The following is a 17,047-nucleotide window of genomic DNA, read 5'->3' as shown; positions in this document are numbered from 1 at the left end:
CAAAGTGGCTCATGCATCTGGAATTCATTTACAGTGGCCATGACACACCCCTATTCTCATTTTCTCTCTATATGTGTCTCTCTCCCTGCTTGCAAATTATATATATATTCTCCAAGTTTGAAGGGCTAGAGGTGGTGGCACACACCTGAAAACACAGCCCTCTGGAGGTGGAAGCAGGAGGATCAAGTTCAAGGCCAGCCTGGTCTATATAGTAAGTTCAAAGCCAGCCTAGGCTACATAGAGAGACCTTGTCTCCAAAACAAGTAAAGAAACAAGCTGGTGAAATAAACCACAGTACTGGGGCTGGGGTGTATTCGCAGGGGGTGGCCAGATTTCAACTTCAGCACCTATAGCCCAAGAGTTGGTGGGCTGAGCTCATCACCTGCTCACAGGAGTTAATTATGAGGGCAGCCATGATGTCATGAAGAAGAATTGCCCTGTAATTACTACTGTTTCAGCATGAATGCATAGTTCTGTTTTCCTAGCAAGTAATTGCTGTCTTCTGGGTTGCAGTGATGGGTTTGGAGTCTTTGAAGTGTGACGCCATGATTAAGTGCGGCCGCCTTGCAGCACCAGATGGGCCTCTGCAGCCTGCTGTCCCTTCCTGCCTCCAAGCCTGCCAGCCAGGCTCCGCTTTCCCTGGTTGGCCCATGCCAGTCTATCCTGCTCACACAGCCACTGTGGACTTTCCAAATCTAGCCATATCTTATGGTCCTCCCTGCCTAAAGTTTCCTATTGTGATTAAACAGAATAAAAATCCTCCAAAGTCTGAGCTGGGAGATGGCTTAGTGATTAAGGTGCTTGCCTCCAAAGCCTAACGACCCTGGTTCAATTCCCCAGGACCCATGTAAGCCAGCTGCACAAAGTGGTGCATGTTTTTAGAGTTTGTTTGCAGTGGCTAGAAGCCCTGGCATGCCATTCTCTATCTGCCTCTCTCTCAAATAAATACATTTTTAAAAAAATCCAGTGCCTGGAGAGATGGCCTAATGGTTAAAGCACTTGCCTATGAAAGCCTAAGGACCCAGGTTCGATTCCCAGTACCCACGTAAACCACCTTTAATTCCAACACTCAGGAGGCAGAGGTAGGATGATGGCTGTGATCTTGAGGCCAACCAGAAACTACATAGTGAATTTAAGGTCTGCCTGGGCTAGAGTGAGATCCTACATCAGAAAAATACAAACAAACCAACAATAGCAGCAACAACAAAAAAAAAAAACAGAAAAGAAAAAAAAAGTCATAAATCTGCCCAGCATGGTGGTACACATCTTTAATCCTAGCACTTGGGAGGCAGAGGCAGGAGGATCGTCGTGATTTCGAAACCGGTTTGGGACTACAGAGTGAAAAAAAATCAGAAAAAAAATTACTGGGCTGGAGAGATGTCTTAGCAGTTAAGGGGCTTGCCTGAGAAGCCTAAGGATCCAGGTTTAACTTCTTGGAACATACTTAAGTCAGATGCACATGTGGTGCATGCATCTGGAGTGTTTTCAGTACCTAAAGCCCTCACACACTCATTGTCCAGCCCCTCCATAGGTAAATAAATAAAAAATTTTAAAGTCATAAACTTAGGGCCTGGGGAGATGGCTCAGCAGTTAAAAGTGCTAACTTACATGCTCACCAAAGTGCACAGTAAGCACTTCTCTTAGGGTTCATACCCACAAACTAATGCTACTCTCACTTTTGGTTAGAGATGCTTCTCTGTTCAGATGTCAGTGACCTTGGTATGACCCAGAAGGTATCATGGTGCTGGAAAGAAGTGACAGGAGTGCTCAGCAGTGAAACATCTCTATCACACCTTCCAAGGCTCAGGTTCCATTTTTTAAAATTATTTATTTATTTATTTGAGAGCGACAGACACAGAGAGAAAGACAGATAGAGAGAGAGAGAGAGAATGGGCGCACCAGGGCTTCCAGCCTCTGCAAACGAACTCCAGACGCGTGCGCCCCCTTGTGCATCTGGCTAACGTGGGACCTGGGGAACTGAGCCTCGAACTGGGGTCCTTAGGCTTCACAGGCAAGCGCTTAACCGCTAAGCCATCTCTCCAGCCCCTCAGGGTCCATTGAGGGAAAGGTGGCAGAAAGAATATAAGAGCCAAAGGAAGGGTAAGACTCCTTATAATGTGCTCCTCCAGACACAAAATGGCCTGGATATCCATGACCTCACAGTGCCTGACACTACCTACACAAGACCATCATAATAGGAAGAAAAGATGATGACATCAAAATAAAAGAGAGATTGATTGAGAGGGGGAAGAGTATGACGGAGAGTGGAGTTGTGAAGGAGAATGTGTGTGGGGGGGGGATTAGCATGGGTTATTGTCTATAATTATGGAAGTTGTCAATAACAAATAAATTTTTAAAAAGGTGCTAACTTGCAAGGCCTGCTGGCCCTGGTTAGTTCCCCAGCCACCCATGTGAAAAGATGGAAGGACATTTGTTTGCAGTGGCAAAAGACCCTGGCATGCCTATACACACACATACACATACACACACACATGCAGATAAATAAAAAATATTTTATTTTGCTAGGCATAATGGCACATGCCTGTAATCCCAGTACTTGTTATATGTGCTGCCGAAGTGAACACAAATCCCAGTACTTGGGAGACAGAGGTAGGAGGATCACTGTGAGTTCAATGTCACCCTGAGACTACAGAGTGAATTGTAGGTCAGCCTGGGCTAGAGCAACTCCCCCCCAATTTTTTTCAAGGTAGGGTCTCACTGTAGCTCAGGCTTACCTGGAATTCACTCTGTAGTCTCAGGGTGGCCTCAAACTCATAGTAATCCTCCTACCACCTCTGCCTCCCAAGTGCTGGGATTAAAGGTGTGCACCACCATGCCTGGTTCCAAAGTATTTTTAAATTTAATTTATTTGTTTGCAAATAAAAATAAAGAGAGAGAGAGAGAGAGAGAGAGAGACAGAGAGATTGAGATTAAGAATGGACACTCCAGGCGGCTGAGGACGCCGAAGGAGCCGTGGGGTCTGGTGTCAGACCCCCGTTTTCAAGAGAGCCTCCGGCCGACCGCTTGTCACCTCGGGGCTTTTCTTGGAGGGTGCGGCTGGCCCCAGTAGGGTCTCGCTCTAGCTCAGGCTGACCTGGAATTCATTATGTAGTTTCAGGGTGGCCTTGAACTCTTGGCCATCCTCCTACCTCTGCCTCCTGAGTGCTGGGATTAAAGGACCTATAGTGATAGCTACAATGAAAGGAATCAGCAATTTCAAGACACCAAACAAACTATCTGAGAAAAGGAACTCCGTATTAGGTTCAACTCCGCATGTAAATATCCCTGCCTCTCCATTTATGCAGAAGCTTGGCTTTGGGACTGGGGTCAATGTTTACCTAATGAAAAGATCTCCAAGAGGTATGTCTCATTCTCCTTGGGCTGTGAAAAAAATAAATCCTATATGTAATGATCATTATCGAACTATATATCAGAAAGGACTAACTGATGAAGCAAAGATTTTAAAAAACCTTAATCATCCAAACATTATAGGTTATCGAGCTTTTACTGAAGCCAGTGATGGTAGTCTGTGCCTTGCTATGGAGTACGGAGGTGAAAAGTCTCTGGGTGACTTAACAGAAGAGCGAAACAAGGACAGCAGCAAACCCTTTCCAGCAGCTGTAATTTTAAAGGTTGCTCTGAGCATGGCAAGAGGGCTGAAGTATCTGCACCAAGAAAAGAAGCTGCTTCATGGAGACATAAAGTCTTCAAATGTTGTAATTAAAGGTGATTTTGAAACAGTTACAATTTGTGATGTAGGAGCCTCTCTACCACTGGATGAAACTATGACTGTGACTGATCCTGAGGCCTATTATATTGGTACTGAGCCATGGAAGCCTAAGGAAGCTTTGGAAGAAGATGGGATTATTACTGATAAGGCAGACGTATTTGCCTTTGGCCTTACTCTATGGGAAATGATGACTTTATGTATTCCACACATTAACCTTCCAGATGATGATGATGATGATGAAGGGGCAGATACGACTTTTGATGAAAGTAACTTTGATGATGAGGCGTACTATGCAGCTCTGGGAACCAGGCCACCTGTCAACATGGAAGAGCTCGATGAGTCCCACCAGAGAGTGACCGAACTCTTCTCTGTGTGCACTAATGAAGACCCCAAGGACCGCCTTTCAGCTGCACACATTGTTGAAGCTCTGGAACTCGAAGTTCAGTGATTGCTTATGGTGGTGTTAGAATGAAGTATGCCTTGTGTGGCAGCTGTGTGTAGCATGACCTAGTTATTAAACTCTTGAAGTAGTTTATTTTGGACTACTGTTCATGGTTAACATTTGAATAACATTTTAAAAGAAGGCTATTTTTTTTTTGTTTGGTTTTTCGAGGTAGGGTCTCACTCTGGTCCAGGCTGACCTGGAATTAACTCTGTAGTCCCAGGGTGGCCTTGAACTCACGGTGATCCTCCTACCTCTGCCTCCCGAGTGCTGGGATTAAAGGCGTGTGCCACCATGCCCGGCTAAAAGAAGGCTATTTCTTATAAGCACACAGTATTGTGTTAGGTTTTCTGTGACGCTTAAAAAAATGAGCTACATAGCCACATAGATACTGCTCACAGACTCGAAGCACTAGCTTTCAAATGTAACTTGTCTCTGAATTTGAATTGAACGACTTATTTTCATTAGAATCTTTCACAGATGTATTTTAGTGGATCTCTAAAATTTGCATTTTATTCAGTATAAAAGAAGTCACATTTGCTTATATTACGAATCATCAATTTTGGCTGGCCTGTCTTGGCTGATGTGCTTACTGAATGTTCACTGGAACCCAAGAAAAAGTCAAAAAGAATAGTTCCTTGGGTATTCCTAGACCTGGATATAGCTTGTCTTGTTGCCTTAGATCTCTTGGATCTTTCGTGTTTGCCTTAATTTATTAATTTTTTTCTACTAAGATTACTTTAGTTTTTATTTGCTAACCCTTAGCCATTAAAAGTTGTGATGTAAGAATAAATCAGACAATATGCAATAAAAGATAGTTTTGTTAAAAAAAAAAGAATGGACACTCCAGGACCTAGTGCCACAAAGGAACTCCAGGCACATGAACCGCTTTATGCACCTGGCTTCATATGGGTACTGAAGAATTGAACCCAGGCCTTCAGGCTTTGCAAGCAAGCATTTTTAACCACTGAGAAATCTCTCCAGTCCAAATATTTTATTTTATTTTTGGTTTTTCGAGGTAAGGTCTCACTCCAGCCTAAGTGGACCTGGAATTCACTGTGGAGTCTCAGGATGGCCTCAAACTCACTGCGATCCTCCTACCTCTGCCTCCTGAGTGCTGGGATTAAAGGCATGCACTACCATTCCCAGCCCCACATGGAAATATGTCCACATGGAAATTAAGTTCACAGGATTTCACTCACACACGAGATACAAAAGTAGGAAGAAAACTACTTAGGAAGAAGGGGTTCAGTGGAATGTGGGGATGAAAGGATACTGGAGGTGAATCTGTGTAAAATATATTATTTGTATGTATGAAATTATCAAAAATATAAAAATAGGGACTGGAGAGATGACTTAGCAGTTAATGGACTTGCCTGCGAAGCCCAAGGACCCAGGTTTGATTTCCCAGTACCAATGTAAGCGAGACGCACAAGGTGGTGCATGTGTCTGGAGTTCGTTTGCAGTGGCTGAAGGCCCTGGCACACCCATTCTCTCTCTTTCTATCTGCCTCTTCCTCTCTCCCCCTACTTTCTCTTTCTCTCAAATTATATATATATATATATTATTATATATATATAATGAATAAATATATTATATATATGAATAAATATATTATATATATACATATATATGTGTGTGTGCATATATATATATACACACACACACACACACACACTCACACACATGAATAGAGATGGGTATGGTGGCACACACCTTGAATCTCTTTGGAGGCAGAGGTAGGAGGATGGTTGTGAGTTTGAGGCCAGCCTGTGACTACAGGTTATCCTGGGCTAGCAGCAGACCCTACCTTGAAATAACAAAAATTAAGAAAGTAAAAAAAAAATAGGGCTGGAGAGATGGCTTAGTGGTTAAGACACTTGCCTGCGAAGCCTAGGGACCCAGGTTCAATCCCCAGTACCCACATAAGCCAGATGCACAAGGTGGTACATGTGTCTAGAGTTCGTGTACAGTGGCTAATGGCCCAGGTGCACCCATTCTCTATCTGCCTCTTTCACACAGCTTCTTAAATAAATAAGTAAATAAAATATTTTTGTTAAATATACTTTATTTATTTATGGGGGGGGAGGGAATGGGCACGCCAGGGCCTCCAGCCACTGTAAACGAACTCCAGACGCATGCGCCCCCTTGTGTATCTGGCTAACGTGGGTCCTAGAGAATCGAACTGGGATCCTTTGCCTTTGCAGGCAAATGCCTTAACCGCTAAGCAATCTCTCCAGCCCAAAATATTAAAAAAAATAAAAAAGGAAAAAAGTTGCTTTTAAAAAACAATTTATGGGCTGGAGAGATGGCGTAGCAGTTAAGCGCTTGCCTGTGAAGCCTAAGGACCCCGGTTTGAGGCTCGATTCCCCAGGACCCACGTTAGCCAGATGCAGAAGGGGGCACACGCGTCTGGAGTTCCTTCGCAGTGGCTGGAGGCCCTGGCACGCCCATTCTCCACCCCCCCTTTCTCTCTATCGGCCTCATTCTCTTTCTGACTGTCCCTCTCAAATAAATAAATAAAACAGAAAAAAATTAAAAACAATTTATTTGACAGAGAAAGAGGGAGAGAGGGAGAAAGCGAATGAATGGGTGTGCCAGGGCCTCCAACCACTGCAAATGAACTCCAGATGCTGTGCCCCCTTGTGCATCTGGCTAATAGGGGTCCTGGGGAATCAAATCTGGGTTCTCTGGCTTTGCAGGCAAACGCCTTAACTGCTAAGCCATTCCTCCAGCCCAAAAGTTGCTTTTATCAGGTATTTTGTCATAGCAATGAGAAAAGAAAATAGGTTATTATCTTGTCTCCGACATGACCACCTCTTTGCGTTCCTGTATCCAGGGGTTGAGCATTCTTGCATAAGAAGTGAGGGTGTTTGGGAATAATGTAACAGCAATGAAAATGGGCTTTGGGACTGAAGAAATGACTTAGTGGTCAAGGACTTGCCTGTGAACCATAAGGAAACCAGGTTTGATTCTCCAGAATCCATGTAAGCCAGATATACAAAGTAGTAATATGTCTGGAGTTCATTTGCAGTGGCTAGAGGACCTGTTGCATCCAGTCTCTCTCTCTCTCAAGTAAATAAATAAATAAATAAATAATACTTTAAAAAGCTGGGTGTGGTGGTACATGCCTTTAATCCCAGCATTCAGGAGGCAGAGATAGGAGGATTGCTGTGAGTTCAAGGCCACCCTGAGACCACAGAGCGAATTCTAGGTCAGCCTTAACTAGAGTGAGACCCTACCTCAAAAAACAAAAAAACAAACAAAAAACTTGCTGGGCATGGTGATGCATGCATTTAATCCCAGCACTCAGGAGGCAGGAGGCAGAGGTAGGAGGGTCACTGAGTTTGAGGTCACCCTGAGACTACATAGTGAATTCCAGGTCAGCCTGGGCTAGTGTGAGACCTTACCTCGAAAAAAAAAAAAAACACAAGAAAAGAAGAAAAAAAAAAAAAACCTTAAAAAAAAAAGAAAGAAAAGAAAATGGACTTTGGATGGCTAAACAGAATGAGAACTTACTGGAACAATGTGGGAGAATCACAGTTCCAGAAGGGGGGCCTGGCATGGTGAAGCCAGGGGTGTAAGGAAATGCAGGGCAGAACAGGTGAATCATGGGGGACAGGAGGGCAAGATGCTGGCAGGCAGGAAACCCACCCTTGGCTTCCCTGGGCACATTAGGTGGGCCCCAGCTATGATCTTCCATTTTCCTCAGGGTTGAGAAAGGATATTCATGAGTTAAGGGCAGATGTCATATCTGGAGCAGGATATTCATGAATTAAGGCAGCAGCAGTCTCCCTGCCAGCTCTGCCTGCTGAAAAATGAGATGATGGAACTGACGCCAATGTGTTCGTCATCTACCTCCCAAGGGCATGGCCCCAGTCTGCGCTCTGGCAGGACCACAAGGGGGAAACTCAGCCCCTACAAGGTCAGGCAGGCCTGAATTGGCATTGAGACAGGGGTCAAACGCTTAAGTCTTTAAGGGCTGGCAGTCAAGGAGACAATAAGGGGTAATAGTGTCTGTGTCTAAGGTGGCCTGTCCTAAGTGTTTGCTTGACAATGTTGGTTTACAAATTTTTCTTTGAGGCAAGCCCAACAGACTGGCCTTTTTTTTAGTATTATTTATTTGACACACACACACACACACACACACACACACACACACACACACACAGAGAGAATGGGCTTGCCAGGGTTTCCAGCCACTGCTAACGAAATCCAGACGTGTACAGCCCCTTGTGCATCTGGCTAACGTGAGTCCTGGGGAATTGAACCTTTGGCTTTGCAGAAAAACGCCTTAATGGCTAAACTATCCCTCCAGCCCAGACTGGCCCTTTTACAATGTTTTTTTAAAAATTTATTTATTCATTTGAGAGAGAGGGAGAGAGAGAAAGAGGTAGATAGAGAGACAGAGAAAGAGAAACGGCCACACCAGGGCCTCTAGCCACTGCAGGCTCCACACATGTAACCCCTTGTGCATCTGGCTTATGTGGGTACTGGGGAATCAAGACCCAGGTCCTTAGACTTCAAAGGCAAGAGCCTTAATCACTAAACCATCTCTCTAGCTCCTGCCCAACCTCCCCCCCCCCCCCGCTTTTTTTTTTGGTTTTGCGAGGTAGGGACTCACTCTAGCCCAGACTGATCTGGAATTCACTATGTAGTTTCAGGGTGGCCTCGAACTCACAGCGATCCTCCTACCTCTGCCTCCCAAGCACTGGGGTTAAAGGCATGTGTCACTATGCCTGGCTTTTTTTGTTGTTAATAAAGTTTTTGTTTATTTATTTATTTGAGAGTGACAGACATAAAGAGGCAGATGGGCGTGCCAGGGCCTCCAGCCACTGCAAACTCCAGACATGTGTCCCCCTTGTGCATCTGGCTAACGTGGGTCCTGGATAACCGAGACTCGAATTGGTCCTTAGGCTTCACAGGCAAGTGCTTAACCGCTAAGCCATCTCTCCAGCCTGTGGCTTTTTTAAAAAAATATTTTTATTTACTTATTTGAGAGAGAGTAAGAGGGAGAGAAAGAGAGAATGGGTGTGCCAGGGCCTCCAGGCACTGCAAACAAACTTCAGATGCATGTGCCACCTTGTGCATCTGGCTTACATGGGTCCTGGGGAATTGAACTGAGGTCCTCTGGCTTTGCAGGCAAGTGGCTTAACTGCTAAGCCATCTCTCCAGCCCCCCCTTTTTTTAATGAGAGAGAGAACAAGAGAGACAGAACTGGCACTCCAGTCACTGTAATTGAATTTCAGATGTGTGTACCAGCTTGTGTATTTGTGATCTTGTGCATGAATCATCTTGTGCATCTGGCTAACGTGGGATCTGGGGAGTTGAACATGGGTCCTTGGGCTTCCCAGGCAAGTACCTTAACTGCTAAGCCATCTTTCCAGCCCAGTTTACATATTTTAAAAATATTTTATTTATTTCAGAGAGAGATAAACAGAGAGAGAGAGAATGGGCATGCCAGGGCCTCTTGCCACTGCAAAGTCCAGATGAATGTACCACTTTGTGTATTTGGCTTTATGTGGATATTGGGGAATTGAGTCTGGGTCATCAGGCTTTGCAGGCTAGTGCCTTAACTGCTGAGCCATCTCTCCAATCCTTGGTTTACTTATTTTTTGTTGTTGGCATGGGTGGTATGTGTGTGCACATGTATGTCTTGTTAGCACACCTGTGGAGCTAGACAAGAACATCTAGTGTTCCACTCCATCAGTTACCTGCCTGTTTTTCCATGTGATGGAGTTTATCTTACTGATTCCAGAGCTTGCCACTCACAAGCCCCAGCCATTCTCTGGTCTTCCCACCTCACAGGATTGTAGTGACAGACATGACTGGCCATGCCCAGCTGTTTATGTGGGCTCTGGAGATTCAAACTCTGGCCTCCTTACAATGTCATGCTTGCTCAGGAAGCACATTTACTGGTTGAGCCATCTCTCCAGCCATTACTTCTCTCATGTATAGACAAAATGGGCACATTGGTGACTGCTGGGGGAGTGCCACAGCTGGCTTTTACCAGCTCATGAGGGCTAGTTGTTAACTGTTCCAGAAGAATTCAAGCTGGTAGCTAAAAATTTCCCAAAATGGTAGGAGTATTTACACCACAGGAATTGGCAGATCAAGCCTGATGCTGGGCATGGTGGTGCACGCATTTTAATCCCAGCACTCAAGAGGCAGAGGTAGGAGGATCAACATGAGTTGGAGACTGCCCTGAGAATACAGAGTGAATTCCAGGTCAGCCTGGGATAGAGTGAGACCATACCTCGAAAGAAAAAAAAAGGTACATTTGTACTTATGAGCCCTCCTAGAACATTACTAGGGACACCAGGAGCCTTTTACCTGGAAATTCTCTTTGCCCCGGCTGTGGGGATTGACTGACAGGGACTGACTGAGCTGAAGTGAGCTGGAGATGCCAGGGAGCCGCTGGTCCTTTCCTAGGCCAGAGCCTGTGTTGGTCAGCCAGGCCTGCAGTCACAGAATGCCACAGATTTGGGGGCTTCAACAACACAAAGTTGTTTTCTCACACTTCTGGAGGCTACAAGTCAAAAGTCAAGGCAGGCTTAGTTCCTCCTGAGGCCTCAGTTCTTTTTATTTTTAAAATTTATTTATTTATTTGACAGAGAAAGATGGAAAAAGAGAGAGCGAGAGAATGAATGGGCATGCCAGGGCCTCCAGCCATTGCAAACAAACTCCAGATAAGTGTGCCCCCTTGTACAGCTGTGTAACATGGGTGCTGGGGAATCGAACCTGGGTCCTTAGGCTTTGCAGGCAAATGCCTTAACTGCTAAGCCATCCCTCCAGCCCATTTTTTTTTTCTTCTATATATGGTCTCACTCTAGTCCAGGGTGACCTGGGATTTAGTCTCATGCTGGCCTTGAACTCACAGAATCCTACCTCTACCTCCATTTCCCGAGTGCTGGGATTAAAGGTGTGCACCACTATGCACAGCTCATGGTCGCTTTTTTTTTCCTTTATGGTCACTTTCTTGCTGTGTCCTCACACAGTCTTTTCTCTATGCATGTGCATCCCTGGTGCCTCCTCGTCTAAAGACACCAGTCTTATTGGATTAGGCTTCCACACTTATGATCTCACTTAGCCTTAATTACCTCTTTAAAGACTATTTCCAAATACACTCATACCAGGAATTAGGGCAGCACTGTATGAATTTGAGGATACAATTCAATTCATGATTGGAGCTGAGTTTGATAATTCCAGCTCTGAGAATAAACAGAAACTTGGCCATTAAGCCCTGGTCATGACTATACCAAGTCCACAGTACAGAAGGACAGGAATCAGGGCTGGGAATGTAGCTCAGTTGGTAGCATGTTTGTTTAGCATGCATGAGACTTTGGGTTTGACCCTCAGCACTGTATAAAGACAGGCATGGGGGCTGGAGAGATGGCTTAGTGGTTAAGCACTTGCCTGTGAAGCCTAAGGACGCCGGTTCGAGGCTTGATTCTCCAGGACCCATGTTAGTCAGATGCACAAGGGGGCGCACGCATCTGGAGTTCGTCTGCAGTGGCTGGAGGCCCCGGCGCGCCCATTCTCTCTTTGCCTCTCTCTCTCTGTCACTCTTAAATAAATAAACAAACAAAAATTAAAAAAAAAACAGGGGCTGGAGAGATGGCTTAGCGGTTAAGCGCTTGCCTGTGAAGCCTAAGGACCCCGGTTCGAGGCTCGGTTCCCCAGGTCCCACGTTAGCCAGATGCACAAGGGGGCGCACGCGTCTGGAGTTCGTTTGCAGAGGCTGGAAGCCCTGGCACGCCTATTCTCTCTCTCTCCCTCTATCTGTCTTTCTCTCTGTGTCTGTCACTCTCAAATAAATAAATAAAAAATAAAAATAAAAAACAAAACAGGCATGGTACTGCATGCCTATAATCCTAGCACTAGGGTGGTGGAGGTAGTGGGATCAGAAGTTCAAGGTCAGGCTGGAGAGATGGCTTAGTGGTCAAAGGGGTTGGTATGAAAAGTCTGATAGCCTGTGTTTGTTTCCTCAGTACTCACAATGTGACTCATGCATCTGGAGTATATTTGCAGTGGTAAGACTTGGATGTGCCCATTCTGACTCTCTCTCCTTGCAAATGTATAAATAAAAATATTCTAATATTAAAAAAAGCTTAAGGTCATCCTCAGCTATACAGCAAGTAGGAACACTGCCTAGGCTACATGAGACTCTGCCTCAAAAAAAAGAAAGCCAGAGGCTGGAGAAATGGCTTAGTGGTTAAGGCGCATGCCTATGAAACCTAAGGACCCTGGTTCAATTCTTCAGGGCCTACCTAAGCCAGATGCACATGGTGGCACACGCATCTGGAGTTCGTTTGCAATGGCTAGAGATCCTGGCACACCCATTCTCATCCTCTCTCTCTCTCTCTCTCTCTCTCTCTCTCTCTCTAATAAATAAAAAAGAAAAAAAAGAAAAAGAAAGCCAGGTGTGGTGGTGCATGCCTTTAATCATAGCACTCAGGAGACAGTGGTAGGAGGATTGCACTGAGTTTGAGGCCATTCTGAGACCACATAGTAAATTCCAGGTCAGCCTGGACTAGAGTGAGACCCTACCTCACACACAAAAAAAATCAACAAATAGGTAAATAAGTATTTTAAGGTCCTTGACAACTAATCTGATGTAGACTGAGATGGCATTGTGCTTGTATTCTGCCCACAGGAATCTCTAGAACTAACCTCTCCTTGTTTCTGTGCACAATACCACCAAGTTTAGATCACTTGAGTTACTTTATCCCTCTGGATGTTTCAGCCCCTTCCAAATAAAATATTTTTACTTTACTTATTTGCAAAAGGGTGTGTGTGTGTGGGGGGGTGGGTACACCAGGGCCTCAAGCCACTGCAAATAAACTCCAGATGTAACACTACTTTTGCATCTGGCTTTACATGGGAAATGGGGAATTGAACCAGGCTGACAGGCTTTGCAAGCAAGTGCCTTAACCACTGGCAATATTCCCTGCCCTAGTTCCTTTCTTTGTTCTTTTGAGGTAGGGTCTCACTCTAGCCCAGGCTGACCTGGAATTCACTATGTAGTCTCAGGGTGGCCTCAAACTCACAGTAATCCTCCTACCTCTGCCTCCCGAGTGCTGGGATTAAAGGCATGCACCATCACATCTGATTTATTTTTTCTTAAAATATATTTTTATTTATTTATTTGGGGGGAGGGAGGGGGAGAGAGGGAGGGAGAATGGGTGCACCAGAGCCTTCAGCCATTGCAAATGAACTCCAGACACATGTGCCAGCATGTGCTCCTGGCTTATATGGTTATCTAGGGAATTAAACCTGGGTCCTTAGGCTTCACAGGCAAGTGCTTTAACTGTTAAGCCATCTCTCCATTCCACTAGTTCCTTTCTTGTTCTTTTTTCTCTTTTTGAGGGGGTTAAAAGGAGGTTTATTTTAGCTTACAAACTCGAGGGGAAGCTCCATGATGGCAGGGAAAACAATGATGTGAGCAGAGGGTGGCCATCACCTTAAGGCCAACATCAGATGGACAATAGCAGCAAGAAAGTATGCCAAACACTGGCAAGGGGAAACTGGCTATAATACCCATAAGCCCACCCCCAACAATACACTGCCTCCAGGAGGTGTTAATTCACATCTCCATCAGCTGGGAACCTAGTATTCAGCACACGTAAGTTTATGGGAGCACCTGAATCAAACTACCACATTCTAATAATGTTCAAACATTCCCACAGTCCAAGATCTTTTAACTGACTCATAATACCAAAAAATAAAAATTCCCCCCAAAAACCATAATGGCAGAGAATAAACACTCACACTGCAAAAGATGGCATTGCAGCCAAGCAAGAAAGATGGCATTGGGCATAGTAAAGAAATATTCAGCTAATACAAGATTTAAACAGGGCAAACATAAACTCTGTTTTTCAAGGTCGGGATCCACTCTAGCCCAGGCTGACCTGGAATTCACTACGAATTCTCAGGGTGGCCTTGAATTCACAGCGATCCTCCTACATCTGCCTCCTGAGTGCTGGGATTAAAGGCATGTGCCACCACGCCTGTTTCTAGTTCTTTACAGGGCATTGTATCTCTCTATGCTTTACAGTATCCATGGCACTGTGTACGTCTATGCTTTCCCATACCCATGGCACTGGTTTGGGTCTTTTGCTGGAGAAGGAAGCAAACCAGCACCTTGCTGATGTCACCTTTTCCTTTTTTGCTGTCATTTTTTGGGGTTTCTAAGAGTCAAAATAAGCCCATGTACTTAATTAAGTCTGTCATTTTCAACCATTTGGCTTGGGAAAGGAAAGTTGGCATGTAGAGATTGATGGACAATTTGAGCATTACCACACCATTGGTTTGGTTCAGAGAAAACCCAGCCACTATTATGACTGCGTTTCTTGCTGTATGAAGACATCTTGAGACCTCCTGCACTCTAGGTCCTATAAAGCAGACAGACAGCTACTTCAAGCAGCTCACTCAGGTGGAGAACCAAGTGGAAGGCCCTGCCCACCCTCCTACAACCACAGGAAGCAGGTGGGAAGCTCACCCTGTAGCAGTCTACAGAAGTCTCCAAAAACATTAGAGTGCCCACCCCTGCCCACCTCCAAAAGTAGCTAAGCAGCCTTTACTACCAAGGGCCCCAGGAGCAACTGAGAAGCCCCACCCATATTCCTGGGAGCCTGAGAAGCGAGTGGGCAGCCTATTCTCTGAAGCTAGGTTTAGGGCTGGAGAGATGGCTTAGTGGTTAAGGTGCTTGCCTGTGAAGCCTAAGAATTTATGTTCGAATCTCCAGGTCCCACGCAGCCAGATGCACAGTGACACAAGCATGTAATTTTGCACATGCGTGCAAGGGATACACACATCTGGAGTTTGTTTGCAGTGGCTAAAGGCCCTAGCATGCCCATTCCCTCTTTCTCTGCCTGTTTCTTTCTCTCTTTCAAAAATAAATTAAAAAAAAAATGAAGCCAGGTTTACTGAAAAGCAGATGGTTGACCATACTCACCCACTTTTGGCCCTTGGCAACAGCTGGGCAGATCTTCCTAAACAGGCCCTTTGAGGTCATCTGTACAGCTCTTGACCATTAACAGGTGCCCTATCTGGGCCTGCAGGCACAACCTACCCCTTGTGAGGCTCTCAGACACAAGAAATCCACTCTAATACTGGGACACTGTGTCACTCACCTGGGTCTACCAGGGGGGCCTTGCCCTCTTACAACCTATGGAAAGCTGTCATTCTCACAGCTGTGTACCACACCCAAAGTCCTAGTGAACCCGTCAGTACTGCCTAAGGGAACAGTATCCCACCTGACAAGGCCGTTCCACAACCCCTGCAGCTCAGGCCACTAAGACCCCCATACATGGGCAACATCGACTTCAGTGGAGAAGCTACTGGTGCTATACTAGAAAGCCCATCTGTCACCAAAGCTGGCACAACATACCCAGCCAGCATCGAGGCAAACACTACAAATGGTATCTTTTACTGCTGTGAAAGATACCCTATGAAACTGGTAGAGGGTGGTGACTCATCAGGCCACACAAACACCAACACAGGAATAAACAGGGCACAAAAAACACACAAGGGAATGTGATATACCAAAGGAACAGAGCAATGCCCTAGCCATAGTCCACAAAGAAAATGAAATCAGTGAACTGCCTGACAAAGAATTCAAAAGAATAGGCTGGAGAGATGGCTTAGCAGTTAAGGCACATACCTGTGAAGCCAAAGGACATAAATTCGATTTTCCAGGTCCCACGTAAGCCAGATGCATATGGTAGCACATGCATCTGGAGTTCATTTTAAGTGGCTAGAGGCCCTGGCATGCCCATTCTCTCTCTCTCTCGCTCTATGTCTCTAATAGATAAATAAAAATAATAAAATCTTTAAAAAAAGAATTCAAAAGAATGATTTTTTTTTTTTTGAGGTAGGGTTTTGCTCTTGCCTGGGCTGACCTGGAATTCACTATATAGTCTCAGGGTGGCCTCAAACTCACAGCAATCTTCCTAGGCATGTGCCACCATGCCTGGCTCAAAAGAATTTTTTTTTTTTCCCTGAGGTAGGGTCTCACTCTAGCTCAGGCTGACCTGGAATTCACTATGTAGTCTCAGGGTGGCCTCGAACTCATGGTTATCCTCCTACCTCTGCCTCCCGAGTACTGGGATTAAAGGTGTGTACCAACACCGTGAGTTCAAGGCCACCCTGAAACTGTATATGAATCCCAAGTCAGCCTGAGCTAGAGAGAGACTCTACCTTGAAAAACCGAACAAACACAAAGTCCCCTAAACCCCATCAAAGTAGAAGGTGGCATAGGTGGGAGGAAGGGGTTCAACAGGAGTCTGAAGGAGAGAAGAGAAAGTAAAGGATGGTTGATATGATCAAAACACATAAAACAGTGCTGGAAAGATTGCTCAGTGGTTAAGATGCTTCCTTGCAAATCTTGACAACCTGGGTTTGATTCCCTAGTGCCATGTAAACTCAGATGCACAAAGTGGTTCTTGTATCTGGAGTTCATTTGCAGTAGCAGGAGGCTCCGGTATGCCCATTCTCTCTCCTTGCAAAAAAATAAAAAAATTAAAAACCACATATTAGGGCTGGAGAGATGGCTTAGTGGTTAAGCGCTTGCCTGTGAAGCCTAAGGACCCTGGTTCAAGGCTTGATTCTCCAGGATCCACGTTAGCCAGATGCACAAGGGGACGCATGCGTCTGGAGTTTGTTTGCAGTGGCTGGAGGCCCTGGCGTGCCCATTCTCTCTTTCTCTGCCTCTTTGTCCCTCTGTCTGTTGCTCTCAAACAAATAAACAAAAAAAAATTTTAATAAAAAAAAAAAACCACATATTAAGCCAGGCGTGGTGGTGTATGCTTTTAATCCCAGCACTTAGGAGGCAGAGGTAGGAGGATTGCTGTGAGTTCAAGGCCAGCCTGACC

General features: G+C 45.2%; 1 protein-coding gene across 1 annotated transcript; it reads left to right on the top strand.

Annotated features, from left to right (window-relative positions):
* Positions 1-3,197: 3,197 nt before the first annotated feature.
* LOC101595848 (lymphokine-activated killer T-cell-originated protein kinase-like) lies at positions 3,198-4,178 on the top strand. Its single transcript, XM_045136085.1, has one exon. It carries the CDS (start codon positions 3,198-3,200, stop codon positions 4,176-4,178), a length of 981 nt encoding a protein of 326 aa, XP_044992020.1.
* The last annotated feature ends 12,869 nt before the right edge of the window (positions 4,179-17,047 follow it).

Source organism: Jaculus jaculus, chromosome 16, assembly GCF_020740685.1.
Source record: "Jaculus jaculus isolate mJacJac1 chromosome 16, mJacJac1.mat.Y.cur, whole genome shotgun sequence".
Taxonomy (NCBI): Eukaryota; Metazoa; Chordata; class Mammalia; order Rodentia; family Dipodidae; genus Jaculus; species Jaculus jaculus.
This window is presented reverse-complemented; position numbering and strand designations above follow the sequence as displayed.

Coding starts and splice junctions, on each gene's coding strand:
- LOC101595848 (XM_045136085.1), top strand. CDS start 3,198: ATGAAAGGAATCAGCAATTTCAAGACACCAAACAAACTATCTGAGAAA.